Raw genomic sequence first — 24,989 nt, forward strand, 5'->3', positions numbered from 1 at the left:
CACATAAGTACCATTTTATCCTAATACCTCAAGCCTTGTTGCAGAGTTTTCAGCACTTCCCTTAGGCTGGCAGGTATCTTGCTGCTTTCTGGCATCTTAATGAATGTGAGAGAGCTGGGATCCCTGTCTTCTGTTTGACTTAAAAGGTAGAAGCGTTTTACGGAACTGGGAATTGAAACTCTTGGTATTGCCACTCGAATCTCCAGCCAGCGTTGCTGAGGAAATTTGTAAAGATCTTTCTATTCTAGGAAGTAACTCTTCACATATTTGTGTGATAGCAGCTGTAGTAGAAATCACATAAAGTGACAACATGCTCCTGCCACCTTGTTTTACCCTCTTCTGTGACCGTCCTGCTTGCCAAGCAAGGCAGCGTGTGCTCACCTAATTACAGGCAGTATCATAATTCATATGCATAAAGGAACAAAATTAAAGTTGCTTTGGCAACATACATTCTGTTCTTCCTTAATTTTTGAATTCTTGATCCTAGGCAATTATTTTTATCATGTCTTTCCATTTGCAATTTCCTAAGTGTTACCCGAATGCTGTGCAGCACGCCAGGTGCCAGGAGGCAGCATGAAAGCTTTGCTGCTGCAGATTCAGTGTGCCGGCACTTGAGAGGTCACGGGGCTGCCTCACACCCTGCCTGGGCTCCTGCTCTTGGGAGTTTGAGCATTCCTGTTCCCAGGGACCTCCACGGTCCCTGCCCAAGCTGTTCTGTGTTTCTGTGACCATCAAGTTGAGTTGGTTGCTCACCTGTGCTATGTCCATGCCTAGTTTCCAGGCTGGAGCAAGGGTCATCAAGTGCCATTGCTGAGACAGGAGCTTCTTGGCCAGCCTGGACACCACACTCGCTAGGCGTTGTCCTTCTGAGGCCCGGCTGAGCGTGTGAGGAGGGCTGTGGGCAGAGTGTCCGAGTGCACCCTCAGTCCTGTGCTGTCCTTGTCCTCCCCACCTCTGTCCTTTTTGGCTTTCCTGAGCCACCGGCGCCCTGGAGCTGAGTGAGGGCCTGAGCGTTTCCCTGTGCCATGCAGCTGGGCAGGGGGAGGGCAGCTGCAGGGGCTGCCAGCCAGGCCATGGCTGTGGCTGTAAGGCATCTGCCTGTACCTTCTCCCTGTCCTCGGTGCCCTCTTTTCCATGGTGCCATGTGGCTCATTAGCTGAGGGAACAGTTTCTCACTGTCGCTTTCTCCTTTTGTTTTCCTCCTTCCTCATTGCTTCTAGTCTTGGTTTACTGCCAAACAGCCTCTTGTGAAAGGGCCGCCTAATTAACCCTGTGCTAATTAACAATTTAAAATTACACAGCACGGCTGTTCATATTTAATTCTCGGGAAGCCTGGGCAACAGCAGGAGCCCCCTCCTCCCTCCCCGCTGCCCGCCCTGCTTGCAGCGTCCCCAGGGGAGGAAGCAGCCTGGTGCCGCGGGCTGGGGGTGCCCGGGAGCCCCAGCCCGCCGGGAGCTCAGCGTGTTGCTCTAGGACCAGCCACTCCTTGGTGGAAGCACTGCTGGAAACGGGGTGTCTGTCCCTTTGAGGATGGGGCTGGGAGGAGGTGGCAGGGTGACACAGCGAGTGACTCCATGCGTGTTCTGCACGGCATGGCTGCCAGCTGCCAGGCCTGGTGGGTAGGAACGTGGCAGAGTGTGGGGCACACAGTGTTGTGCTGTCACCTGCATCTGCCGTACAAGCTCCGTTCTGGGCCACGTTGTGCCACGTTGGCTCCGAGGGACTGTGAGATGGTGCTGTGAGGAAGGGGCAGGGGCCAGGGCCAGGGCCAGGGTGGGCATGGCAGTGGTGGGATGTGGGGCTGCAGAAGGGAGCAGGAGAGCCCTTCTTTGCCACTGGGGCAATGTGAGAGCACAGAGTCTCTGGCACTCAGGCTGTTCTCCCTGTAACTGGAGTTCATTGATTTTACGGGAAACCATGTTTACAGACAGAGTGCTGATCGACCTGACGAGTTGACTTCTGCCTCCTTAAGTAAGAACTACCTTTTCTTATTGACTGGCTGATAAACAGAGCAGAGAGGGCGACAGGGGGAGTGAATGGGAGGTGTGGAGCACACCACTGTCTGTCCATCTGAACTCTCACACTGTGTCTGTCCCCACACAGGTGGCCTAGGGGCATTTTGGGGTGGTGGAAGACACGGGGCCCAATAGCGGACTCATAACTGCATTGTGCTCCTGCTTAGAACCTGGTTTGCTATAGTAAGGAAATTGCTGTTTTCAGTTAGAACAGATGATTCCTGCAGCTTCTGCGTGAATAGAAACAAATATTTTAATGCCTTAGGAACAGCTCTGATGGTGACTGAACCATCAGAAGAGCTTGGGCTTGTGCAGGGCTCAGCCTGTGTCCGAGGCTTGGGCTGGCCATTTTGGCTCTGGGTTTTTCCACATGCCCTGTAAGGGCTCCTCTGTGTTGAGGAAAGGGAGAGGAGAGAAGATTCCTTTGGCATAGAACATCTTGAGCTGGTTAACTTGGAGTGAGTGGGGGAGAGCTGTTAAAGCCAGCCAAGGCAGAAAAGCCCACCAATTAATTGGAGCGTGCGGGTCTGCCTGGCCGGGCCGGGCCGGCAGAGAGATTGGCTTTCCTGTCAATAAACAAGTCCCCAGTGCAGCATCAAAGCTGCAGTCCTTTATCAATCGCAGCCTCCTCTTCCCGCATGTTCCTGTAACTTACCAAGCATTTATTACATTGATTTTCCAATCAGGCTGTTAACCCTCCCGCCCCTCCAGCCCTGCTAACCCTTCTGGCCCGGCTGTCAGTCAGGCACCTCCTGCCAGCCAGGAGCCCTTGGTGGCAGAACCGCTGTGACCCTGGCTGTGCCTCACCTGGCCGTGTGGCCCAGGAGCGGGCTGTGCTGGCCCACACAACGATACGGGTCTGAAAGAATTGGGAGGGTGTGCTCACTCCATGTCGTGCCTTCAAGTTCGCATAGATGTTCCTAAAACTTCACTTGGCAAAAGTACAAGACTTATAGAGTTTCTTTTTCCTCATTTCCCCTGAATAAATCTGTTTCGGTTTAATTTGGATTGCAGTTGCCAGTGCAGAAGTAGCAGTGAAAAGGGAGAGAGTAGGCATGTTGTGGGAAGGTGAATGTGCAGCCTCAACACAGAAGGATCTGGGATCAGTGATCCAGGGAGGGAGCTGGTGCAATAGGAGCTGTTACATGGCTGGGGCATATTTTAGGCTAAGGGAGTAAAACTGGCTGACTAAACCCCGAGCCTTTTGGCAGCAGGATGCTGCTTTTCCTTCTTGTTCTGCCCAGTGCACCAGATTACTGTTGCTGCAGAGCAAATCCCTGATTACTCCCAGTGCAACTCTAGAGGCAGCTGTGTATGGCAGAGAATCCAGGGAAGGTGAGACTGGAGGTGCTGTGGAGTAATGTTGTGTGTGATCACATTGGGATCTCCACCCAATGCACCTGTGTGTCCTTCTGCAGGCATCCTTGTACATGGGCTTTGAGAGTATGACTTTGCCTTCACTGGTAGTTGTAAATGCTTTTTCTTCGAGCTTCACTGGAAGTCAAATGTAAAGAGAAAGTACTAACACGTTAGAGAAATCAGCAGAAGTGTGGATGGCTTTGTGTAGTAAAGGAAAATAAATTGGGAGATAGTGAAACCAGAAAAAAAATGCTGATTGTCACTGTTTTCTTTTGCTTGAACTAACTCAGGTAGTTCACACAGGGCTGCTGTGGCACATCACTGAATTTGCAGGTGGCCAAACCTCTGGCAGGTTTCCAGTTCTTCACACTTTCTGTATGAGCTGAAGAGGGCTCCCTTAGGATTGCAGTATTGGAGTTGTTGGCCAGATGCAGCAGAAAGGGTCACGATGACAGGGGTTCCTGGGTGTCAGCCATGGTCAGGAGCCCAGGCCCGCTGTCTGCCTGGCAGCTGGTGGGAATCCTCCAGTCGCGCTGATTTTGGTGGGATGGAGGCAGTGGAAGGGTGTCCTCCTCCTCCTCCAGACCTGCACCTGCCGTTTGTCTCCAGGGGCGAGAGGAGCGATCGGTGCCCAGAGGCTGTGCCCTGCAGGACCTCTGGGAGGCTCCTGGAGCGCGGTGGGCTGATCGCTCTCCAATCCCCAGGATGCCCCCTTGTCAGGTCTGGAATTTCCTGTTTGGTTTCTCTCCTGACATCTCTCTGTTCAAGCTCTGTCCAGAGCAGAGCAGTTACGTGTCCTGTGCTCACTGAGCTCTGTTTCTCCAAAATCGCTGTGAGTTGCTCTGGCTCACAGGTCTCCCATTGAGGTGCATGTGTGCTAGCAATGGGTCTGCGTTTCCCAAGCCATTAGCAGAAGGTTGGCACCCAAAGAAACAGCATCTGCCTTAGGGGGGGCCAGGGAATACCAGAGCTGTAAAGCCACAGAACTGTTCTGTTGTCGTGCAGTCTTTCTGTCACAAGCTTTCCGATGATATTTTGTTTTCTGAAGACCCAAGGCCTTGGGGATCACAGTGCAGGTCCTACAGTCTTCCTGCTGGCTCCCTTAAGAGAGGTGTTAAGCAGGTTTTTCGCCACTTTCCAGGCCCCTTCAGTTTTCCTCTTGCGTGGCTGCTGCCAGCGTGTTTCCATTGCTCCTTCCCAGCGGTGCCTTGCCCAAGGCCGGGCTGCCTGTCCCTGGAGCCCCCACTTTGGTGCTGAGCAGCGGGGTCAGCAGCCCTTGCGGCGGTGGTGGGGTCCTTAGGGAGCAGCCAGACTCACCTGCCTCTCTCCTCTGTCCCATCCGCAGGTCGGAGCCGTAGCGGGTGCAATGAGCGCTCCGTGCCGGCCCTGCCATGGAAGGCTGTGACTCGCCCGTCATCCCCGGGAAGGACAATGGGTGCGGCATTCCTCAGCACCAGCAATGGACTGATCTCAACAGCGCGCACCTCCCCGAGCCGGCCGGCAGCATGGAGCAGCCCGCGGCGGAGAGCTGCAGCCCCCTGGACAGCCTGAGGGTGCCGTTCCCCGAGCGCGGCGCCGAGAGCAGCGCGGCGGGCCCCGGCGCCGAGCCCGCGGGCCAGGAGGTGAGCTGCGGGCAGTGCGCGGCCTCCTTCGCCGGCCTGCAGAGCTACATGGAGCACCGCTGTGCCGGCGCCCGCCCGCCCCCGGCGCTGCGGGCCGACAGCGGGAGCGACACCAGCGAGGACGGCGAGGAGGAGAGCGACGTGGAGAACCTGGCCGGCGAGATCGTGTACCAGCCCGACGGCTCAGCCTACATCGTGGAGAGCCTCAGCCAGCTGGTGCAAAGCGGGGCTGCCGGCGGCAGCGGGACTCTCCCCTCGCTGCTCCCGAACTCTCTGCCCAAGCAGGGAGATCCCTCTGCTGCCGCTCCCGTCTACCCACAGATCATCAACACTTTCCACATAGCCTCATCCTTCGGGAAGTGGTTTGAGGGCTCAGACCAGACCTTCCCGAATACCTCAGCCCTGGCGGGCATCAGCCCCGTCCTGCACAGCTTCCGCGTCTTCGATGTGCGACACAAAAGCAACAAGGATTACCTGAACAGCGACGGTTCTGCCAAAAGCTCCTGCGTATCCAAAGATGTTCCCAACAATGTGGACCTGTCCAAATTCGATGGCTTTGTGCTCTATGGGAAGAGGAAGCCCATCCTGATGTGTTTCTTGTGCAAGCTCTCCTTTGGGTATGTCCGCTCGTTCGTGACCCATGCCGTGCACGACCACCGAATGACTCTGAGTGAGGAGGAGCGGAAAATTCTTAGCAATAAGAACATCTCCGCTATCATCCAAGGGATAGGCAAAGACAAGGAACCCCTTGTCAGCTTTCTGGAACCAAAAAACAAAACCTTTCAGCACCCTCTCGTTTCCGCAGCTAACCTCATAGGCCCTGGACACAGTTTTTATGGTAAATTCAGTGGCATTTGCATGGAAGGTGAGCAGGCCCTCCAGGCCGGGGCGGCTGGTGGAGCTGAGCCGCCGCCGGCAGCGGGTGTCCTGGCCCCCAGTGCACTCCTCAACCTGGGTGGGCTGACCAGCTCGGCTCTGAAGACTCCCATTACCTCAGTCCCCCTGGGCCCGCTGGCTTCCAGTCCCACCAAATCCTCAGAGGGGAAGGACCCTGGGGTGGCAGGGGGGGAGAAACAAGAGGGGGACGACCAGGACAGCCTCTCGGAAAAGGTGGAGCCAGCCGAGGAGGTGGAAGAGGAGGAGGAGGAGGATGTGGAAGAGGAGGAGGAGGAAGAGGAAGAGGAGGAAGAGGAAGAAGATGACGATGATGAGGGTTGCAAAGGACTATTTCCAAACGAGTTGGAGGATGAACTGGAGGACCGGCCCCAGGAGGATGTTGGGGCTGTGGCAGGCAGTGGCAGCAGCAAAAAGGACCTTGCTCTCTCAAACCAAAGCATTTCTAACTCTCCCTTAATGCCTAACGTGCTCCAGACCTTGTCACGGGGCACAGCTTCTACTAGTTCTAATTCTGCTTCTTCCTTTGTCTTTGATGGTGCAAACAGGAGGAATCACTTAAGCTTTAACAATGAGGGCGGCGGAGCCAGTGTGGCCGAGGGCAGCAGGAGGCTGGACTTCATCGATGAAAGTGCCAATAAAGACAATGCCACAGCACCAGAACCAAATGAGAGTGCAGAGGGCGAGGACGGGAGCTACATCTCCCATCACCAGCACGCTGGCCCCCTCTGTGAACTCGGGGGTGGGGAGTGCCCCTCGGGGAGCGGCGTGGAGTGCCCAAAGTGCGACACGGTCCTGGGCTCCTCGCGGTCGCTGGGTGGCCACATGACTATGATGCATTCTCGCAACTCATGTAAGACACTCAAGTGTCCCAAGTGCAATTGGCACTACAAGTACCAGCAGACGCTTGAGGCGCACATGAAGGAGAAACATCCCGAGCCGGGTGGCTCCTGCGTCTACTGCAAGAGCGGGCAGCCGCACCCGCGGCTGGCGCGGGGCGAGAGCTACACCTGTGGTTACAAGCCCTTCCGCTGCGAGGTCTGTAACTACTCCACAACTACCAAAGGCAACCTCAGTATTCATATGCAGTCCGACAAGCATCTCAACAACATGCAGAACCTGCAGAACGGAGGGGGAGAGCAAGTGTTCAGCCACACCGCGGGGGCAGCGGCGGCAGCAGCTGCTGCCGCGGCCGCCGCCGCCGCCAACATTGGTAGCACCTGTGGGGCTCCCTCCCCCACCAAACCAAAAACCAAACCTACGTGGCGGTGCGAGGTGTGCGACTATGAGACCAACGTAGCTAGAAACCTTCGGATCCACATGACCAGTGAGAAGCACATGCACAATATGATGCTGCTTCAACAGAACATGTCCCAGATCCAGCATAACCGGCACCTGGGCCTCGGCAGCCTGCCGTCCCCCGCCGAGGCCGAGCTCTACCAGTACTACCTGGCCCAGAACATGAACCTGCCCAACCTGAAGATAGACAGTGCTTCCTCAGATGCACAGTTCATGATGGGGGGGTTCCAGCTTGATCCCACCAACCCCATGGCAACGATGGCTCCATCTCTAGGTGAGGCTGAAGGGGTTTCCACCACGTTCATGTGGGAGACCCAGCAAAGGCAGCTCATGAGCTCCCTTTGCGTGGTGGTCAAGCATGGAGGCTGCGCAGTGCAGATTTCTCATCTGTGTTCACCCAGAGCAGTGTTTCCTCATCTTGTGGCTTTTCTAATACATTTTCCAAGAGTTTTCATAGGGAGTTAATGGAACAGCAGACACGGGTTACGGGTGCTGTGGCGCTGAATGTTCTTCCTCGTTGTGGAAAGCATCCTAACTGCAGTGTTTCCTGAGAACGTCTCCTGGGTTTGGTGGGGAGTGGGAGTAGTTTGATGGATAGCTTTGAGAGAAGGTGCAGTCACCTGCTGGCACTCCCAAAGGCAGGTGTGTTTGTTCGGGGTTGCCTTGAGAAGACAAGGTCAGCAGATTTGGGAGGGGTGGGAGAGGTGGTGTTCCTCTGCTGCCGGTGACAGATGGGGCTGGAGGCTTTTGAAGCTCAGAGCCCCTCACTGCTGAAGCACGGGGCAGTTGTATAAGTTGGGAGTGTTTTAACTGAAGTTCCTCAAGTAAATGGCAGGGCCTTGGATGTCCATGAGCTGCCTGGAGAGCAGTTTGTGAGCTGTGCACTTGATGGTTGCAAGTCTCACACGGAGGTTTGCAGAGGGAGGCCCTGCCTGTGTTAATAAGCACTTGACACCAGGTTGGCCCTTTTGGCTCAGATACACACACTATGAGCTTTGTGAGAAGTGAAGCAGATCCTTCCCATTCTTACATTTTGGTCCAAAACTGAGCAGAGCATTAATAATTCAGAAAAGTCTGCTTTTGGGTTTTTCCTGCATGGTGAGTTCAGGAGAGAGTGTCTTAAAGAGCGCTTGCTTCTCAGCAAATAACTTGCAACATAGGAAAGGAAAAGTTAAGTTAAAATAATATCTTTTTGATTAACTGAGGAATTGTTGACCTGGTTCCTTTCATAGGATTGTTAAGGTGAGCTGTGACATCAAATCAAGGTAAAATACCAAAAAGCTGTGGAAAGAGCATAAATGTCTTAAACACAGAAAAGGAGAGCAAAGTGGCACAGGAGTCCTGGTTTGTCTCTGTGCTTGTTCAGAGTTTCTCTGCATCTCTCAGGTGCTCTGGTGTGAGCAGGAGCCTGTTGTGCTCAGTAGCTGTGAGTGAGCAGAGCTGAGCTCTGGTTTGAGGAGTCAGCCTGACAAAGGTGGGGTCCTCCTGGCTCTCGGTGACATACTCTCATATCCTCTTCATTGGTTGCTGTCTTTACCTCGTCAAAACTGTTTTTAGAAGATTCTTCACCATTTTCAACTCCTGGACAAGAGATGAGATATAACAGTGCAGGAGTGGCCCTGCTCAGGTTGTTTCTGTCCACGCCATGTCCTACACTGTTGCCACCTTGTGACAGCAGGGCAGTGACCTCCCTGTGAGGTGGCCATCTCCTGGGCTTGTGACTGCTGATCTTTGTTTTGTGTGGTAGGGACTGGGCTTAGCTACTGCGTGAGGTAGGATTTGCTTCTCCAGGGAGGCAACAAAAAACAAAATAAGAGAAAAACAGAATGCTGTTCTTGAAATAGCCACAGAAAATTTCAGTGTGGTGCAATGGAATTCTTCATCCTCTCAAAGTCTGCAGGGTTTTTCTTGCCACCTTTGATGGGCAGAGGGCTGGATGATCCTTGAGCAGGAGGGTAGCAAGGGTGACAGTAGTCTGTTCCCAGCCTTCTGTGCTGGCTGCAGTAACTTTTTTCTTCAGCTCTGGTGCAGACCAGCAAACAGAGGAGTGGGCGAAGGGAGACACACAGCTGTGTGTGGTCTCATGTGCTTGTGGGTACACAGGTGGCACTTGGGAGCAGCTCGTGTTCTGCTCTGTGTTCATCTTCTGGAATTCAGCCTTTCTGACGTCTCCTTCCCCTTTTCTCTTGGTGCAGTGGGTGGCGAGATCCCGCTGGACATGCGGTTGGGTGGAGGACAGCTGGTGTCTGAGGAGCTCATGAACTTGGGTGAGAGTTTCACGCAGACCAATGACCCGTCGCTGAAGCTCTTCCAGTGCGCTGTGTGCAACAAGTTCAGCACAGATAACCTGGACATGCTGGGCCTGCACATGAACGTGGAGCGGAGCCTCCCCGAGGACGAGTGGAAGGCGGTGATGGGGGACTCGTACCAGTGCAAGCTGTGCCGCTACAACACCCAGCTCAAGGCCAACTTCCAGCTGCACTGCAAGACCGACAAGCACGTGCAGAAGTACCAGCTGGTGGCACACATCAAGGAGGGGGGCAAAGCCAACGAGTGGAGGCTCAAGTGCGTGGCCATTGGGAACCCAGTCCATCTGAAATGCAACGCCTGCGACTACTACACCAACAGCCTGGAGAAGCTGCGCCTGCACACCGTGAACTCCAGGCACGAGGCCAGCCTGAAGCTCTATAAGGTAAGGCTTGGCTTTGCTTCATCTTCTTTCATTTTCCAAGGAAAATCTAAGTTGAACCACAGTGCACTGTGACCCTTTGGAGATGAGCTGCTGAGAGCTCTCCGTTGGCCCCCAATCAGCCTGTGTTCTGTTGGTGACTGTGGTTGTCCAGGCTTCAGTGCACTAGATGTTCACGGTGCTTTAGAGGGGGCTTGTGTGTCTTGTGGCACTGCAGCTGTGATACTCTGCCCAGAAATGGAACAATCCCTGTTAGAAAAGTTGTGCAAGGTGGCGTTTGCCTGTGTTTTGTTGGCCTTTCCCATGGAGTTTGTCCCGTTGTGCCACAGGAAGGCTCTCAGAGTGGTCAGTGTGCTGGTGCTGGCAGCAGGCGGGTGGCAGGGCTGTGGCTGCCGTGCTCTGTGCAGTCAGTGCTGGGTCCGTGAGCACAGTGCTGCTGGCTGCTGGAGGGAGGAGGCTGGAGAGGAGCCCTGCCCCTCGCGGGCATTGCCTGTTCCATCCACAGCGCTGTTTGGGCTGTCGCTCCCATCTTGTTGCCTTTTCCTCCCACCCCCTCGTTCTGCGTTGTCTTTATGACCATTACAAGCATCTTCTCTTTCCTGCCTCACCGGTCTGGTCCCCAGCCCCCTCCCCTTGCTGGCCCGAGCCCTGTGGGCTGTAACCCAAGAGGAGCTCCGGATACAGTAAATAGTCCTTTCACTCGTGCAGCAGAATTGCTCCAGACGTTTCTATTGATTTTCACTGGACTTAAAGCTTCACCTTTTTCTCTAATCATCCCATAATAGCTTTAGTATGAACAATCAGGTACGAATTGCCATAAATCTCAGCAGCCGCATCCCCTCCATTCACACGTGCTCTCCCACTCATTGTCTGCTCATTCCTCACAGGATTTTTGTATTTTCTCATCCTTTTCTTCCTGCTTTCCCCCAGATGTGCTGAGGTTTCTTTATATACACACAGAGTGTACCTTGCACTTTTTAATTGCTTCTTTGAAAACTTTTCTTTATGTAATGGGAATTTAAGAGCTGACATTGAGCTCTATCGTACCCACCCACTTCACAGTGTAGACACATTTTCAAAACTGGATTTTTCCTAGGAATTAACAGTTCCAGCCAATTCAGGGAGGAAGGTTATAACCAGGAGCATCATGTAAGGTTTACCTTGAGCTGTGGTTGTTGGACCTAGCTGGCATTGGTGGGGAGCTGCTCAGAGCAGGGTTGTGTTTCTCTGAGCTCATTGTTGAGGCCAGGATGGCTGTGACAGCGATTGTTCCATGCTGAGCTGGGATCCAGCCTCGCCCATCAGAGTCTGGCTCTGGAAATGATCAGGTGTGCACACACACCTCTGCTCTCTGGCGTGCAGGAGGCTGGGAGAGTTACACACCTTGGAAACTGAGGGCAGCACAGTCCCCATGAGACTTCAGGAACCCAGCTGAGGGAACTGAATCTCCTCTCTGGAGGTCAGTTTGGGGTACAAGAGAGTTGTTTGAAAGCTGTATTATGATTTTTTTTTTACACATAATGTTGTTCTTTTAAGCATACATTACAAAGGTTAAAGTTTTCTTTATCCAGGCCCTTCATCTACAGTGGGTTCCAGTGGGAACAAACAATTGAGGCACTAGAATTCTCTCACTGAGGGGAAAGAAAAGGGAAGAAAAAGAAAACATGGAAAAAAAATCCCACCAGCGTCGGGGGACAGGCAGAGGTTCTTGTAATAAGGATTGCTAGGGTGTTTTCCTTGGGCAGGCACAGAGGAACTGTCAGTTTTCAGGTCTGTGAGAGGCCTGGGCAGTCTCAGGGCTGCTCCAGCCCTGTGTTGCCTCTGACACAAAGCAGTGAAACACCAGCTGAGGGATAACACGTTTCAGAGTAATGGATTCCTTTGGAATGCTCCATGTATTGGCCTTCAGGTATGGCTGGATAAAGCTGGGAGCAGAGGTTGGTGGATGGCTGGATTCACCAGTCTTGCTTCAGCATGGCTGGAATCAGGGACTGATTCAATGGAGAAGCCTCTGTGGGTGAGGCATGGATCAGACAACTGCAGCAGGGCTCTCGGGCCTTGGAGCAGCTGTAATGCCATGTCTGCTGATAACTGAAGGGATGCAGCAGCACTGGGGGGAGTTCACAGAATGGTTTCTCTTCTCTCAGGCCTTGGTGTGGTCTGCAGTAAATTGAGATTGATTGGATGTTATTTTTCCTCTTGCTAATGTAATCCATTAGCCTGGCACATGCATAATCAGTTTAGAGCACAGTTAACTGGATGTAATCGAGTTCTTCCCTGCCTGCTGGAGAAAATCCTCTCCAGATGCTGCTGGGTGAGAGCACACACTGGGCTTATCACACACAATCCTCCTTATTCTGCTGCTTTTGCCATTTTTTTCCTAAATCACATGTTATTGGCTGCTTGCATTGCCCAAGTGCCACTTCTGTCAGTGTTACTTGCTGCCAGAAAATGTGATCTGGAGACACTGTCAGTCCACAGTCGGGTGAACCTTTCAGTCTTCTCCTGCAGCACTGCCAGTGCCAGGGGAGAAGGTCTGGTCTTCTGCTGCCACCTTCATCCTGCACATGGCAACAGCTTCTGCCAGGCCTCCTCCCTGGCAGGGGTGAGGGAGGGGAATGCCAAAAACTGGAAGGGTCTGGTAACCTTCCCTTTGTTGTTGTGTGCTCCCGGTTCCTTGCTGTCCCCCTAAAATTCTGTGACTAAAGGGGAAATCCTTGTTTATCTGGAATTGCTGGGGGAAGGTGCTGCCTGTCCCTTGCTGTGACTGCTGAGGGGTTCTGTCCTGAGCAGCTCCCTGCAAGGCAAGGGCACCATTGTCAGGCATGGCATGGCATTTTGGGGTGGCTGCTGTGGCTCGAGGCGGATGCTGGGTCTGGAGCCCCTGCCTCCCTCCTGGGACACGCTCTGGCCTGGTGACAGGGGCTGTGAGCAGAGGCAAGGGCAGCTCCCTGGGGCACAGCCAAGCCTGTCTCCTCGTGCCTTCCTCACATCTGGAAGAGGTTGGGCACGAGCTCCCAGCATCTCCTGCACAGGTGGAGTTTCCAGAAGGAATTAATCTGCTTGAGAGAGCCAGGTCTGGACATTTCCTACAACTTCCTGACAATCTCTAGTTCAGAATGTGCAGCTCAGAAGAAGTTTAAACAAAGAACTACTGAAGAAACACGCTGCTGGCCAGACTGCCAGCAAGTGCCTTCAATGAGTTCATTCAGTGTCTTACTTTTCAGTGTTTCCAAGTGCTGAGTTCACTTTTTTAGGGAATAGGGAGTCTGGAGCAGAGGGTTTGGGTTACGTGGTGCCATGCATAGAGGCTCTTTGTTAGCTAGAGATGCAGAGTGTGCAGGAAAATGACTCTTTAATCTCTGTGCTCGTGGTGGTAGTGGTGATGAAACTGTGGATGTGTGCTGACTCTGACAGAGGCAAAGCTGCCCTGTGGGAAGGGAAGGAGGATGTGCAGCTGAACACCCAGCAGAACGCCTCAGTTCCACCATGGAGCAGCATTGTCCCATCGTGCCTCTCCCACAGGGGCTTCTGTCTCCTTTGCTGGCCACAGGATTCTCAGAGACACTTGTTGGAAAATCCCCAAAACGTTTTAATCCCAGAGGATGCATGGAATATTGTATGAGATGTAGTTACAGAATGATGATGATGATAATGTATTCAAATTCAATGTCCTTCCATAACAGAACAAGGCAAAGAGTACCTTCTGTAACAGTAGCTAACTATGAAGTTAAAATTATGTGAAAATGGGTGAGCTGCTGTTGGATACAGTAAAGGGTGTGATGTGTGTGGGCCACAGAGGGGTTACCAAAAAGCACCTCAGGTGCTTGTGTTAAACGTAACAACCCCTGAGAAAACAGAGCAGGGGAGCCTGGCCAAGGTCCACAGAAAGCCCAGTGTGATCAAATAGGGAAGTATTTCATGTGGAGGTTGGGCAAGAGGAGAAGGCCCCTGTTACAGGGAGGGCAGGGAGGAGAGCATCCATCTCTTGTGTTTAAAAGCAGAATTGAAAGGTACCTCTGCATGGAGGATAATCCTGAAGGGTGGCCCCATGTGGAGGGCCATGAAGGGAAAAGTCGCTGGCTTGGCAGGACTCTGCTGCTCCGGGAGTCGGGGAGGAGCCCCACAGGAGGGGGCACAGGCTCCAGAAAAGGACCCCTAGGTCCAGACCTTGGCTCCTGTTGGGATTGACAGCTATTTTGATACAAAAAGCTCTCCGTATCACTTTAACCCTTTGAGACCCATCCTTCGTGGGGCTACGTGTTCCTGTGAGTGACAGATTTCTCCCTGGCACTAAAAGATGTCTTTACCTTCCTTTAGGTATTGAATACCAAAGACTGTTAGTACAGGATCACAGAACTTTTCCTTTCTCCGCACTGCTTTTTGAAAGGATTGGAATCAGAACTGCTGAGAGCACACGGCGTTGCTTGCTCTATGTTTTATTTATGGGCCTCTGTCACTTAGGTTTTTCTTTCAAGTTTTCCAGTAAGTGCTGAGCCATGTGCAGCCAGCAGCTTAGTAAAGAAACCACTCTGTAAAAGCAACGTAAATAACAAAGGAGTGAGAGTGAACTGGAGCAGGAGCCCTGGTAAACAGCTGAGTGAACTGGAACCAGGATCTCCCCAGAACAAGGAGCTAAAAACCCTAAGCCAAAACAGGTTTAGAAGTTAAAATATTTGTGAGAATGGCCTGCAAAACCCAACTAAACAAACCAAACACAAGGAAAAAAGAAAAAACAAGCAGAAAAACACCTTGTCAAGCTTTATCCTAATCTATATAAGCTCAGTTTTTCCTGGCTTCTGCAGCAGCCTGTGGGCAGAGCAGCAGGAGTGGGTCTTGGCTCTCCCTATTCATGCAGGGCTGTGGATTGGCAGGGAGGGCCTTAAAGCTGTTCTCAGCCTCAGGTGTCATCTCAAAGCAAGGTATCATCGTGTTGGATGGAGTGTCAGTGTGCATCTGACCCTTTCCTGTGCACGATGCCAGTTCTGCCTGTGTTTATGGTTCATTCTTTTATCCTGGTAACTTTGGAACATGGGGATGAGTATTTAAATTTCCAAGCAGGAATTTCTCCCACATGAGGTGGTGCTTCTTGTTGGGCTGCTCAGGGGGAGGACGGAGTGTTCTGGCCGCAGCTTTGGCGCAGGGTGGCTGGCGGGCTGTGGCAGACCTTGCCTTGGTGGCACCAGCCGCCACTGTCCCTCCCGTGCTGGTGTGGGCGGTCACTGCTCTGCAGAGCACAGCCTGGCGGTGGGGAGGGAGGGAGCCTGCTCCAGATCAGGAGTCTGGCACTGTCCTCTGGGTGGTCAGCCGCTGTGAGCAGTGGTAGGCATCCACTTACTGTCCTGCTGCAGCTTCAGCTCTGCCTGGGAAGCTCCGGGCAGGAGACCTGGGAAGGTGCTTGTCCAGGACAGGTGATGGGCCTGTCTGTTGTGGCCTTATCCAGCTGATCTGTGCTCTTATCCCAGCATGGTTTGTCAGGATCTTATTCACAGCATGTCTGTCTGAGTCTTTCCCCCTTCCTGCAGACAGCCAGCACAGGCAGGTGAAGGTGAGCAGGTAGGCCTGGAGCAAGTCAGGGTTTGGGAGAGCAAGGAGGCAGAGGAGCCGGGAGCAGCTTGGTGTGAGGCTGCAGCAGGCACTGGAGGCAGGGCACAGAGCCTGTGCCAAGGGGCTGTGCTCCTGTAGATCCCCTGAGGATCCCACGCTCCCTCTGGGTGTTGTGTTTCTCCTTGCAGGGGCTGTTCAGGAAACTCCCCAGTCAGACATTCCCCAGACTCCTGGGCAGTCACGCTCCCAAGGCCAGAGACTTTCACTGCTGGGACCAAAGCCCCTCCCGTGGTGGCTCCAGTGACCCGATGGGTCCTGTGGGACTCCCACACCCCCCTCACCCAGTCACACCAGGTTTCCTCACCAGTTCCACCCCAGGTTTCCCATGGCACAGCCTCAGATGTCTCGTTCCATAAAGCCATTTATTTATTCCTGGTGTAGCAACAGAGAAACAGAGCTGATTCCTCTGAGGAGGGACCCCCAACAAAAGAGCACCTGGGCTTTTATATCCTCACAGTCTCCCCACGCACAGCTCTCCAGGCCTTCGGTTCCTGCCCCTCTCTTCCTGCCCATCCACCTTGCTGATGTTCCTGGACTCCCCTCTCCTTTGTTATCCCAAAGGCTGGCAGCTCACAGCCCCCTGTCCCGGGCTGGAACCCAGAGCTCAGCTGCCATTTCAGTCTGTCTTGAGTCCAGCTGCCTGCACTAGGTGGATTCCTGAACACAGCTGATACACCTCAAAGGCCTCAGAATGCTCTGGTTCCTTTTCTGGTTGGGCAGGGTCAGGTTTTCAGGGCCTTGGGTACCAGCCCTGGCCAAGCACCAGTTCTGCAGCTGTAGGCTCGCTGGCGACGACCTCATTAAATTATGGATGGGCATTCATTAGCATCCATCTCTGGCAGGGGCTGGTTTGAAGGAAGGGGCCCACAAGGTGCTTTCCCCCACCTGTTCCATGTGACCTGGCATGGACAGCTGGTTTCTGTTTGGCTGTGTCAGTGTACTGGGCTGCAGGATGTTGTGTTGTCCTTCTGTGGCTTTAACTGAACTAAAGAAACTGTTGCAACAAAGTCCCCAGAATTGCTATGGAAGCAGCATGGGAGGTTCTGTGTTTGCTATCTCATAGGGAATTCATTAAATTACAATAAATAATGTATGCATGGTACATAACTTAATACCATAATGGGCTTTTTCCCCTTCTTGCCAGTCGTAAAAATCCTGCTTCTGCACTGTGACGTGGGCAGCCAAGTTCTGCAAGTCAAATTAGGCAATAAACTTGCACTTGTGCAACAGGTTCTCTGGAAGTCGAGCCTTGGGGTACGGCTGGGTGGCTCTGGTGAGGCTGGCTCAGCTGCTGGGAGATCCTGGGCTCCAGGTGGCTTTGGCAGAGAGGCACGGCTGGGTGCTGCAGCCCATGGTGCTGGGTGCTCCAGGGCTGGGTGCTGGGTGCTGCAGGGCTGGGTGCTGCAGGGCTGGGTGCTGGGTGCTGCAGGGCTGGGTGCTGGGTGCTGCAGCCCATGGTGCTGGGTGCTGCAGGGCTGGGTGCTGCAGGGCTGGGTGCTGGGTGCTGCAGGGCTGGGTGCTGGGTGCTGCAGCCCATGGTGCTGGGTGCTGCAGGGCTGGGTGCTGGGTGCTGCAGGGCTGGGTGCTGCAGGGCTGGGTGCTGGGTGCTGCAGGGCTGGGTGCTGCAGGGCTGGGTGCTGCAGGGCTGGGTGCTGCAGCACTGGGTGCTGCAGCCCAGGGTGCGGGGCAGAGCCCAGCACGGCTTCCCCCAGCATCCCTCTTGTTCTGCTTTGGAGCAGGGGGATTCCTGCAGCTGGCCATGGAACCATCAGTGCACTGCAGCTATCCCACGATCCCAGCTTTCCTCCTTGTCCTGGAGACCGCCTGGGGATTTTTCTGTTCTGCTGAGCTGTCCATGGCTCGGGGTGCAGTGGCTGCTGTGTCCCCCAGCTGTTTGAGCTGCTGTGACCCCCGTGTCAGCTCTGGGCTCCCCGGCCAGGAAGGTGGGGAGCTGGTTGCAGCAGACAGGGATGTTCTGATTTAACTGAGGAGAACACAAATGCCTGACTTGTATCCCTGCCTTTCATCTCTGAACAGACCTGCAGAATGCGCTCAGGCCGATGGACATTCCCGTTTGGGTTCCACCACACGGATGCAGCAGTTGGGGCTCTCTGACCCAGCTGTAGCCCCTCAGGTGCCCCGTGGCCTCTGGGCTGCCTGGTGCCCCTCATTTGGGCAGTACAGCCCCATCTCACCCGCTCTGCTCCTCCGTGTGCTCAGGGAAGGATGGATACAAAGAAAATCACCTGGGGAAGTTTCAGGCAGCAGTAACAAAGCCTGTCTCCACAGAGGGGAGGCTAATTACACAGCTAATTAATCCAACAGATGTCACTTTAAATGCCTGTTTCTTTGTGATTCTGTTGCACACATCATGCTGGTTAAACAGACTTCATGGACCCCGTTCAAAATGCCTGTGCAGGCTGCTGGGAGCTGCCAGGGAGACCCCAGGGTGTCCTGTTCCACAGGGAGCAGCAAGTCCCAGGCAGCCGGGAATGGGCTGCACTGTGCACAGACTGCACATGGGGGAAATGCTGTGTAATGGCTCTGCTGAGTTAAAAACTCTGGAATAGCAGCTGTGAGGATCGAAGGGATTGTTTACATTCTTGCTGCGAGTACAGGGCTGAGGCAGAGGGAACCTCCTCCCACGGCAGGGCTGGGGGCGAGGCAGAGGGAACCCCAGCCTGCCTCATCAGCTCTGCTTGGCATGAGGAACAGAGTTTGGAAACCTGAGCTGCTCTGGTGAGGTCAGCAGTTCACACCCAAGGCGGTGGAGGGCACAAAGTGCTGTCTTGTCTGTCTGTCTGTCCGAGGTGAATGTGGTCTGTCCGGTTCCTGCAGCACTGGGAGGGCTCCCTGCTCTGCCTCCTCAGGGGAGAGGCAAAATGAACATTTCTTCAACGTTTTAAGCGAGTCTTTGCTCATGAGGGCAGAGCGTGGCGCGGTGGCCCTGCAGAAGAAGGGAGCAGCTCCATATCCTGGTGTGAGCTGGTGCTGTGTGCTGGAAGTCGGCGTCACTGTGGGACAGCTCCTGTCAGCCTCTCTGGGGCTGCCCCCGGTCACATCTGGCTGCCAGCTGGGGGAGCGGGGCAGCCGTGGCACCGAGGGCTGTCAGCGCCGTGGGTGCTGTGGCTCTGCAGGCTGGCACCGTTTGGGCAGGGCGTGAACGTGTGTCCCTCACCTGAGGCCAGCCCTGCTGTGGCCAGGTGCTGTCACACTGCCTGGCCATGTCCCCATGGAAAACTGGGCTTGGGAAACGTCCCATGTTCTGTGTGTGCTGCCTTGGCCTTTTGTTCTACTTGGATACCAGAGGAGTCAGATGGTTCCCTGCATCTCACTGAGCAGATTCCTTCTGGACACAGTGGGCTCGTGGCTGCAGCGTGGGACCAGGGCTCCCAGCTGTGTGCTGTGGGGGAGCTGCTGGAATGGAAATGCAGTCCCAGCACTCTGGAAATGCCCCATGAGAGAGTGCTGGAGGCAGTGGTTGAGCTGCCTGGTACAGCTGTGGGGGAAGAGCACCTTCCTGGGGTCTCAGCATCCTCCATGAGTCGCAGTTGGCGGCTTGATTCAGTGTAATGGATGTGTGCTCATTTCCCACAGCTGATGAGGATTATATCAGCTTGGTTTAACAGTCTCATTTGCTGCTCCCAGTGCACACTTGTTTTAATGCGTTTCAGTTAATGAGGTAGAAGAGAGAATGAGGTGTTACTGTTTATGTACAGACAGCGAGGCTGTGCCGAGGGCTCTGGAGCCCGGCAGTCCCTGCCCAGTGCTCTCCAAGGGACAGCATTAGCTGGCATTTATAGAAAATTTATTGGCTGCGGTTTATCCAGGTAAAATTTCTCCCAGTGGTGCGCATTTCTCTCTCCTGCCTACCTTATGCTTTATTGCAAGCTGCAAGACGTGTTGCCAGCAGCCTGTCCACAGGCAGGGATGTCAGCGGGCTGAGGAGCTGGTGTTGAGTATCACAAAACACTGCAGCACGTTTGATGTGGGCAAAGCTGCTCCCATCTACCTGGGGTAAAAAGTTCTTGTGTGCCCCGAGGGGGTTTGTTTATGGCTGGGGCACTCCATGCTTTCATTGTTGCACTGCTGTGGTGTTGTCAGGGCCATGCAGAGCCAGGCACTGGGTGAGTCGGTTCCTTGAGCCCTTGGAGCACCTACCTGCTGTGTCCCCTCCAGAGCAGGTGTGCTGTGCCCAGGTGTGGAAATGGACACCAGTGCCCTGACCAGTGTGACTCTGCCTTCCTGAGGAACTGGTTATCCTTGTGCTGGTGGTGAATATTTGCCGTGGGGTGGCTGGAGCTGCACTCCTCGGAGCGGCATCCCATGTACCTGGCCCGTGCCTGGTGCCAGTGGATGGCTGAGGCCGCTGCCTCCCTGCTGGCTGAGGTCCAGGCTGGCACCAGGGCTGACAGCAGCCAGGGCCCGTGCACGCGGTGCTGCTTTGAAGGTGAAGCTGCTGTTGGTTTAAGCGGGAATTAAACAATTACCACGTCTTAGTTCTCCCCACCTCCGGTGGATTGACTCTATAAATTGTCAGCCTGTTGACATTTTAATGTGAATTATGTCATATGGTATCCCCTTTGATTTCAGCGTGCCTTAGTTTGTAAATACACGAGCCTCTCAAAGGGCTGTGGTTAGCGCGCGCGCGGAAGCCTCGGGGGTTTTGGTGGGGAAGGAGAGCAGCGCTCACTCTGGTGCCTGGCACGGCTCACACATCACATCCACGGCTGCTGAAGCACCCTGGGCTCACAGGGCTGAGGCACCCACAGCCTGGCACCCCGTGCATCCCCCGGCTCCCTCCGTGCCTGCTGTGGTGCTGCCCTGCCCTGCGCAGGGTGAGAGCTGCCCCTGTGTCGAGTGGGGCTTCTCCTGTGCCCATTGCTGGCCAGCTCCTCTAGCCAGCTGTGTCTGTCCCCTGGCCTGGTTCCTACTCTCACATCCCTGTCCCCATCCAGCCCCCAGTCTGTGCTGCACAGAAACTCCTAATTCAGCAGGTCCTGGGCACTTGTGTCATTCTTTGAAAACTGGCCCGGAGAGTTGTTGTAGTGTTCACATGGAGGGGCTTTAGGCAGGGCCAGCAGAAGAGCAGGGAGCTCTCCTGGGATAACCCCTTCTGCCTTCAGGTGAGACTCACCTCCTTCCTCTCCAGCACAAAGCCCGAGGGTGTGAGTTTGAGAGTTCTGATTTCCTTCACTTTGCCCCCAGCAGTTGTGGGACTGCTGTGTAGCTCTGGGGTTCATGCAGGTGTGGGGCCACAGCTGTTCTCTTGGGGTGTGTGCAGGGTGCACATGCTGTGGCACCTACTGCTGAGCACAGGACCTGCCCCTGGGAGGAGGCACAGAGGAAGGACAGTGCCTGGCTTTGGCTTTTCACCACTTGCAGCAGTGCAGGAAAGGGACCAGGTGCTGGCAGTCCCTCCGAGAAGGGATTTGCTGTCCTAGAGCAGGTTTCCAAGCATGCTGTGACCATAGGTGGGAGAGGTTCAAAGGCTTTGGAGACCTGCAGATGATGTTTTCATGTCATGGGGTCTGTGTTACAGACACCTCTGGCTGCCTGTCAGTATTTTTCATGGTCCCACAAAGCAGCACCTTTGCTTTTATCATTTTCACACCTCCTTAGCTCTGACTTACCTGGATTTTCCAGTGCATGCCCACCTAGACCTGTCAAAGTGTCTGACTCTGGGCTGTGCAGGGGGATTATCCAGACATGAAACCTGCAGACTGACCTCCTGCTAGCATATGGTAACCATGAGCAGGTATCTTTGCAGACAAGTTAATCCCATGTGATCACAGAAATGAGAATTTTGGGGCAGCTGGAGTAAATGGAGTTACACCTGCAATTTCATAAACAGGGTTTAGAAATCTGTTATCTCCTCACACCTTTCTGTGAGTGATGCTGCTCCCAAAAAAGGTTTTGTTGCTTCCGTTTTATTTTTGAATGGCAGTGGTCAGTCCACCCTCCTAATGCTGAGTGTTTGTCATTTACCCTGTGTGTGTCTCTGCAGACTGCCCACTGGGATTGCAGAGCCAGAACAGCTAAAACCAGTAGATAGTGGGCCTAGTTTTTCCCAGGGGTTTCTGTACCTGTGAAGGCAAATGCCAGTGGATGCAGATGCACAGGAACAAAGAGAGCACCAAAGAGCAGAGACATTCATCATCTCGGGTTTGCTCTGTTTGCCTCAGCGTGCTTCTGCACTCCTGTGTTTTCCATTGCTGTAGTCTGTCTAGGAGGGAATAGCTGTAACTAATGCTCAGAGCCATTCTATTCTCTTGTAGATCCCTCTGCAGAATTATACTACAGTTGAATGAGATTTTAGATATACACAGGAAATACAGAGCAGCAAACCCAACTGTTCATAGGCTGGGAACTGCTTGGTGGCAGTGTGGAATCCATGAGCCCTGCAGGCAGTTGTGCTGCTGTGGATTGCTGTGGGTCACTGGTGTGTCCTTCCTGGTGGGAACCAGCTGGGCTGGGAGCTGTTACATGCCCGAGGACTGGAGGCATCTCCAGTTAAATTTGGAGGGGGCTGTGTTTGAAGGCTTCTCCTCCCCAAGAGCTCGGTGGCTTTTCCTACAGAGTACTTGCTCAGGGGTGTGGGGCAAGGAGCAATTGCATGAATTTCTGTACACAGCTCTTAGGACACATTAGTGTCCATTGAGTTCATGGAGCCCTCACAGCCTTGTAGAACATAGCAAGTAGCAGGTTGCCTTAATTCAGCCCTTTGTGTGCAGACATTATTTTGGTTCTTAATTATAAGTAGTTCCATACATATTTTTCCAGCAGGATTCTTGCCTCATTCTGTGAGTAATTATTCCATTTCTTTTTATCTTCCTCTTTCATTACATTGCCCCAGGCTTTGTCTAATACAATCCAAAGCTTTCACTGAATGAAGAATTATTTATTTTCTCATGGGCATTTCTGTGGTGCTTGTGTTCTGTTTGTGTTTCACAGACACTTAAAGAACTTACCTTGGCAGCGTGGTCTGAAATCAGCTTCAGATCTTGCTCGGGGTAGGCTGATGGCCAGCATGTGTCTCAGCTGGTGCTCTGGCTGCCCAGCCTGGTGCCCAGCCCTGCAGCCTGTGCCACTGGAGAAGGGCTGCTCACTGCCAGGAGCCTTCCCTGGCTCCAGGGTTTTCAGCTCACCTTCAAGACTCAAGGAGTATTATATATTTCCTCTTTCTGCTCCCATTCTGTCATATGAGTCCATCATAGCATCCTTTCGTTTTCCTTCCTCCCTTATCACCTGATCTTGAAAAATCCTCGTTGTGGACTGTGGGCAAAGGATGGGCTGGGTCTTTTGTTTTTCCACGGATCTCTGTTGGCTTCTGCACGGGGAGATTGTGTCCTCCATGTCTTTGATACTCTGTGACTTATGGAGAGGATTGTACAAATGTCTAGTGCGTTGTTGTTACTGTTTTTGGTTATCTGCTGGGAGTTGAGGGGTGCAGTGCTGTAAGAAGTTAGAAAGAAGCAGTATGAAAACCAGGAAAGCTTCAGCCCATCACAGCTTCCCTGGAGATGGATGAAGCAATAAATCCTGGGCGAGGAGGGTTAATCTGTGTCCGTAGTGTTTTATTAAATAGTGTGAGCTCAGGCTGGGTTTCGTGGCTGGTGCAGGGTCCCACATGGTTCTATGGTGCATCATTACAGCAGTCCCTGGTCGCACACAGGGTCCCCTCTGTGCCCCTGTCCTGCCCCCAGCTCTGCTGGGCTCTGCTGGGCTCTGCTCTGCAGCTGGGGCAGCAGGAAGGGGACGGGCACACCTGGCTGCCCCTGCTCTTCAGGACACAGGGCAGGGCACAGGGCTGTCACACAGTCCTCAGGCTTTTCCTTCTGAGACCAGTGGTTCTTTTCCAAAAGACTTAATATGGGGGGGAAATAGCATTTTAATTTAAATCCTTAAAGCAGGCTGCACACATAGAGAGGGGTTTGGGTGGCTAAGTGAGCTGCATTTTCTGAGCTGTGTTATCAGCCCAAGACCAAGGAGTGTGCTGCATCAGAGCCCCTCGGAGAGCCCTCTTGTGTAACGCAGGGATCCTTCCCCTGGCTGCCAGAGGAAACAAAACATCACTGGGAGGGAGAGTCCTAGCCTGGCTCCGTGCTGCAGAAAGCCCTCTTCTATCACTCAGCACCTGCACAATTGCAATACGGACAACAGATTTCAATCCTGCCATCTTTCCAGGTTACCCCCAGACTTTTGATTACATAATTTACTTTTTATCCAGTGTTTTTCCATATTCCCAGGCTGCTCTAGTTCACCTGAGTGTTCACAGCTTAGCAACTCACACTGAACTGATCATTTTCAAGTAGATGTACAAAATGTGTTATAAATGTCTGGGCAGTGGCATTGTGAGGCCTGCTTATGGTTACTGTCTTCAGTTGTTTTTTACCCATTTGTTTTCCTGACCCTGGAAAAGACAAGGCTCCCTGAATTCCTCAGCTCCTGCCTATCCCAGTACTGAGATAGGAGTGGGCTGGAAGCCCTGAGCCTCTTCCTTGGTGATGTTGCTGCATTCTGGCACAATTTTTTTTCTTTTTTCATCACTCCATCCTGTTGCTGTCCATACAGTGCTTTTCTGGCAAAAGTGCAGCTTTTCCACCGTGTTTCTCCAGGGATGGCAGCATCCATAGAAATACGAAGTGACAAAACTGTATGCTTTCCTGAGGATGAGAATGTCCCAAATCCAGGCTTTGGTTCAGTTGCAAGAGGAGTGCAACCATTCCCAAGTCTGTGCTGCCCACAGGAGCTGCTGGGTGCAGCTGGCTCTGGGTGGCACCCTGACGTCCTGACTGGTCACAGGAGAGGTCACTTTGTGTGGAGTTGTTGGTTCCTGTTGGTCAGAGGTGCCCTTGCAGGGCTGTGGTGGGCCCTGTGCTGGAGCCACAGCCGGGCAGGAGCGTGCAGGGTTGAGGGCAGCACTTTACAGGCCAGCTGATAGGAAATGTGCTCTCATGGTGCTGTGGTTTTAGCACTATAATTAGCAGGATCGATACTCGCGCTCCTGTGTGCATCTCCATGTGCAGCAGCGCTTGTGTCTCCCAGGGGAGATTTCGGGGAGCTGGAAGGTTCTCTGCAGTTAAGTTGTAGTTGCCCAAGGGTGGATTTCCTGTGTTGGCAAGTCTTTGCAGGGCAGCTGCGGGAGAAGAGGAAGTTGGATGCTGGTAGGAGAGTGCCCAGGTGCAGTCAGACCCGTTCCTTTCCTCTCTCTGGGCTGCTCTGCAAGGCTACGGTGGCCCAGGTGTGCTAGGGATGCCTGTGCTACTGGAGTTAGGTACTGCAGCTGGAAACAGCATCTCTGGCTGCTCCCTCACCTCCCTTGGCATCTCCTCCCTCCTCAAGAGCTCTTCAGCCAGCATCCCACTCTGTTTCCCCTGCACTGGGAGGGGTTGGCCAGCATAACTGGGCCAGTGCTGGCTCCCCATGGCTGGCTCTTCCTTGAGACATGGGAAGGAAGTTTTCCACAGGAGGAGTCTTAGTGAAGCTCTTGGCTGTCAGCTG

The 24,989-nt window shown here is 53.6% G+C and overlaps 1 protein-coding gene across 4 annotated transcripts in view; it reads left to right on the forward strand.

The window, feature by feature from the left end:
• The window catches only part of ZFHX3 (zinc finger homeobox 3), a 126,893-nt gene that overhangs the window by 37,490 nt on the left and 64,414 nt on the right, over positions 1-24,989 (forward strand). For all 4 annotated transcript variants that reach the window (XM_071440931.1, XM_071440930.1, XM_071440933.1 and 1 more), the window contains 2 exons: positions 4,720-7,463; positions 9,385-9,881. In XM_071440931.1, coding sequence (XP_071297032.1) covers positions 4,766-7,463; positions 9,385-9,881 — 3,195 coding nt within the window. In that variant the 5' untranslated portion in view covers positions 4,720-4,765. The remainder of the gene's footprint in view (positions 1-4,719; positions 7,464-9,384; positions 9,882-24,989) is intronic.

This window comes from Agelaius tricolor, unplaced genomic scaffold, assembly GCF_023055355.1.
Source record: "Agelaius tricolor isolate 1412-34295 unplaced genomic scaffold, bAgeTri1.0.p SCAF_15, whole genome shotgun sequence".
NCBI lineage: Eukaryota > Metazoa > Chordata > Aves > Passeriformes > Icteridae > Agelaius > Agelaius tricolor.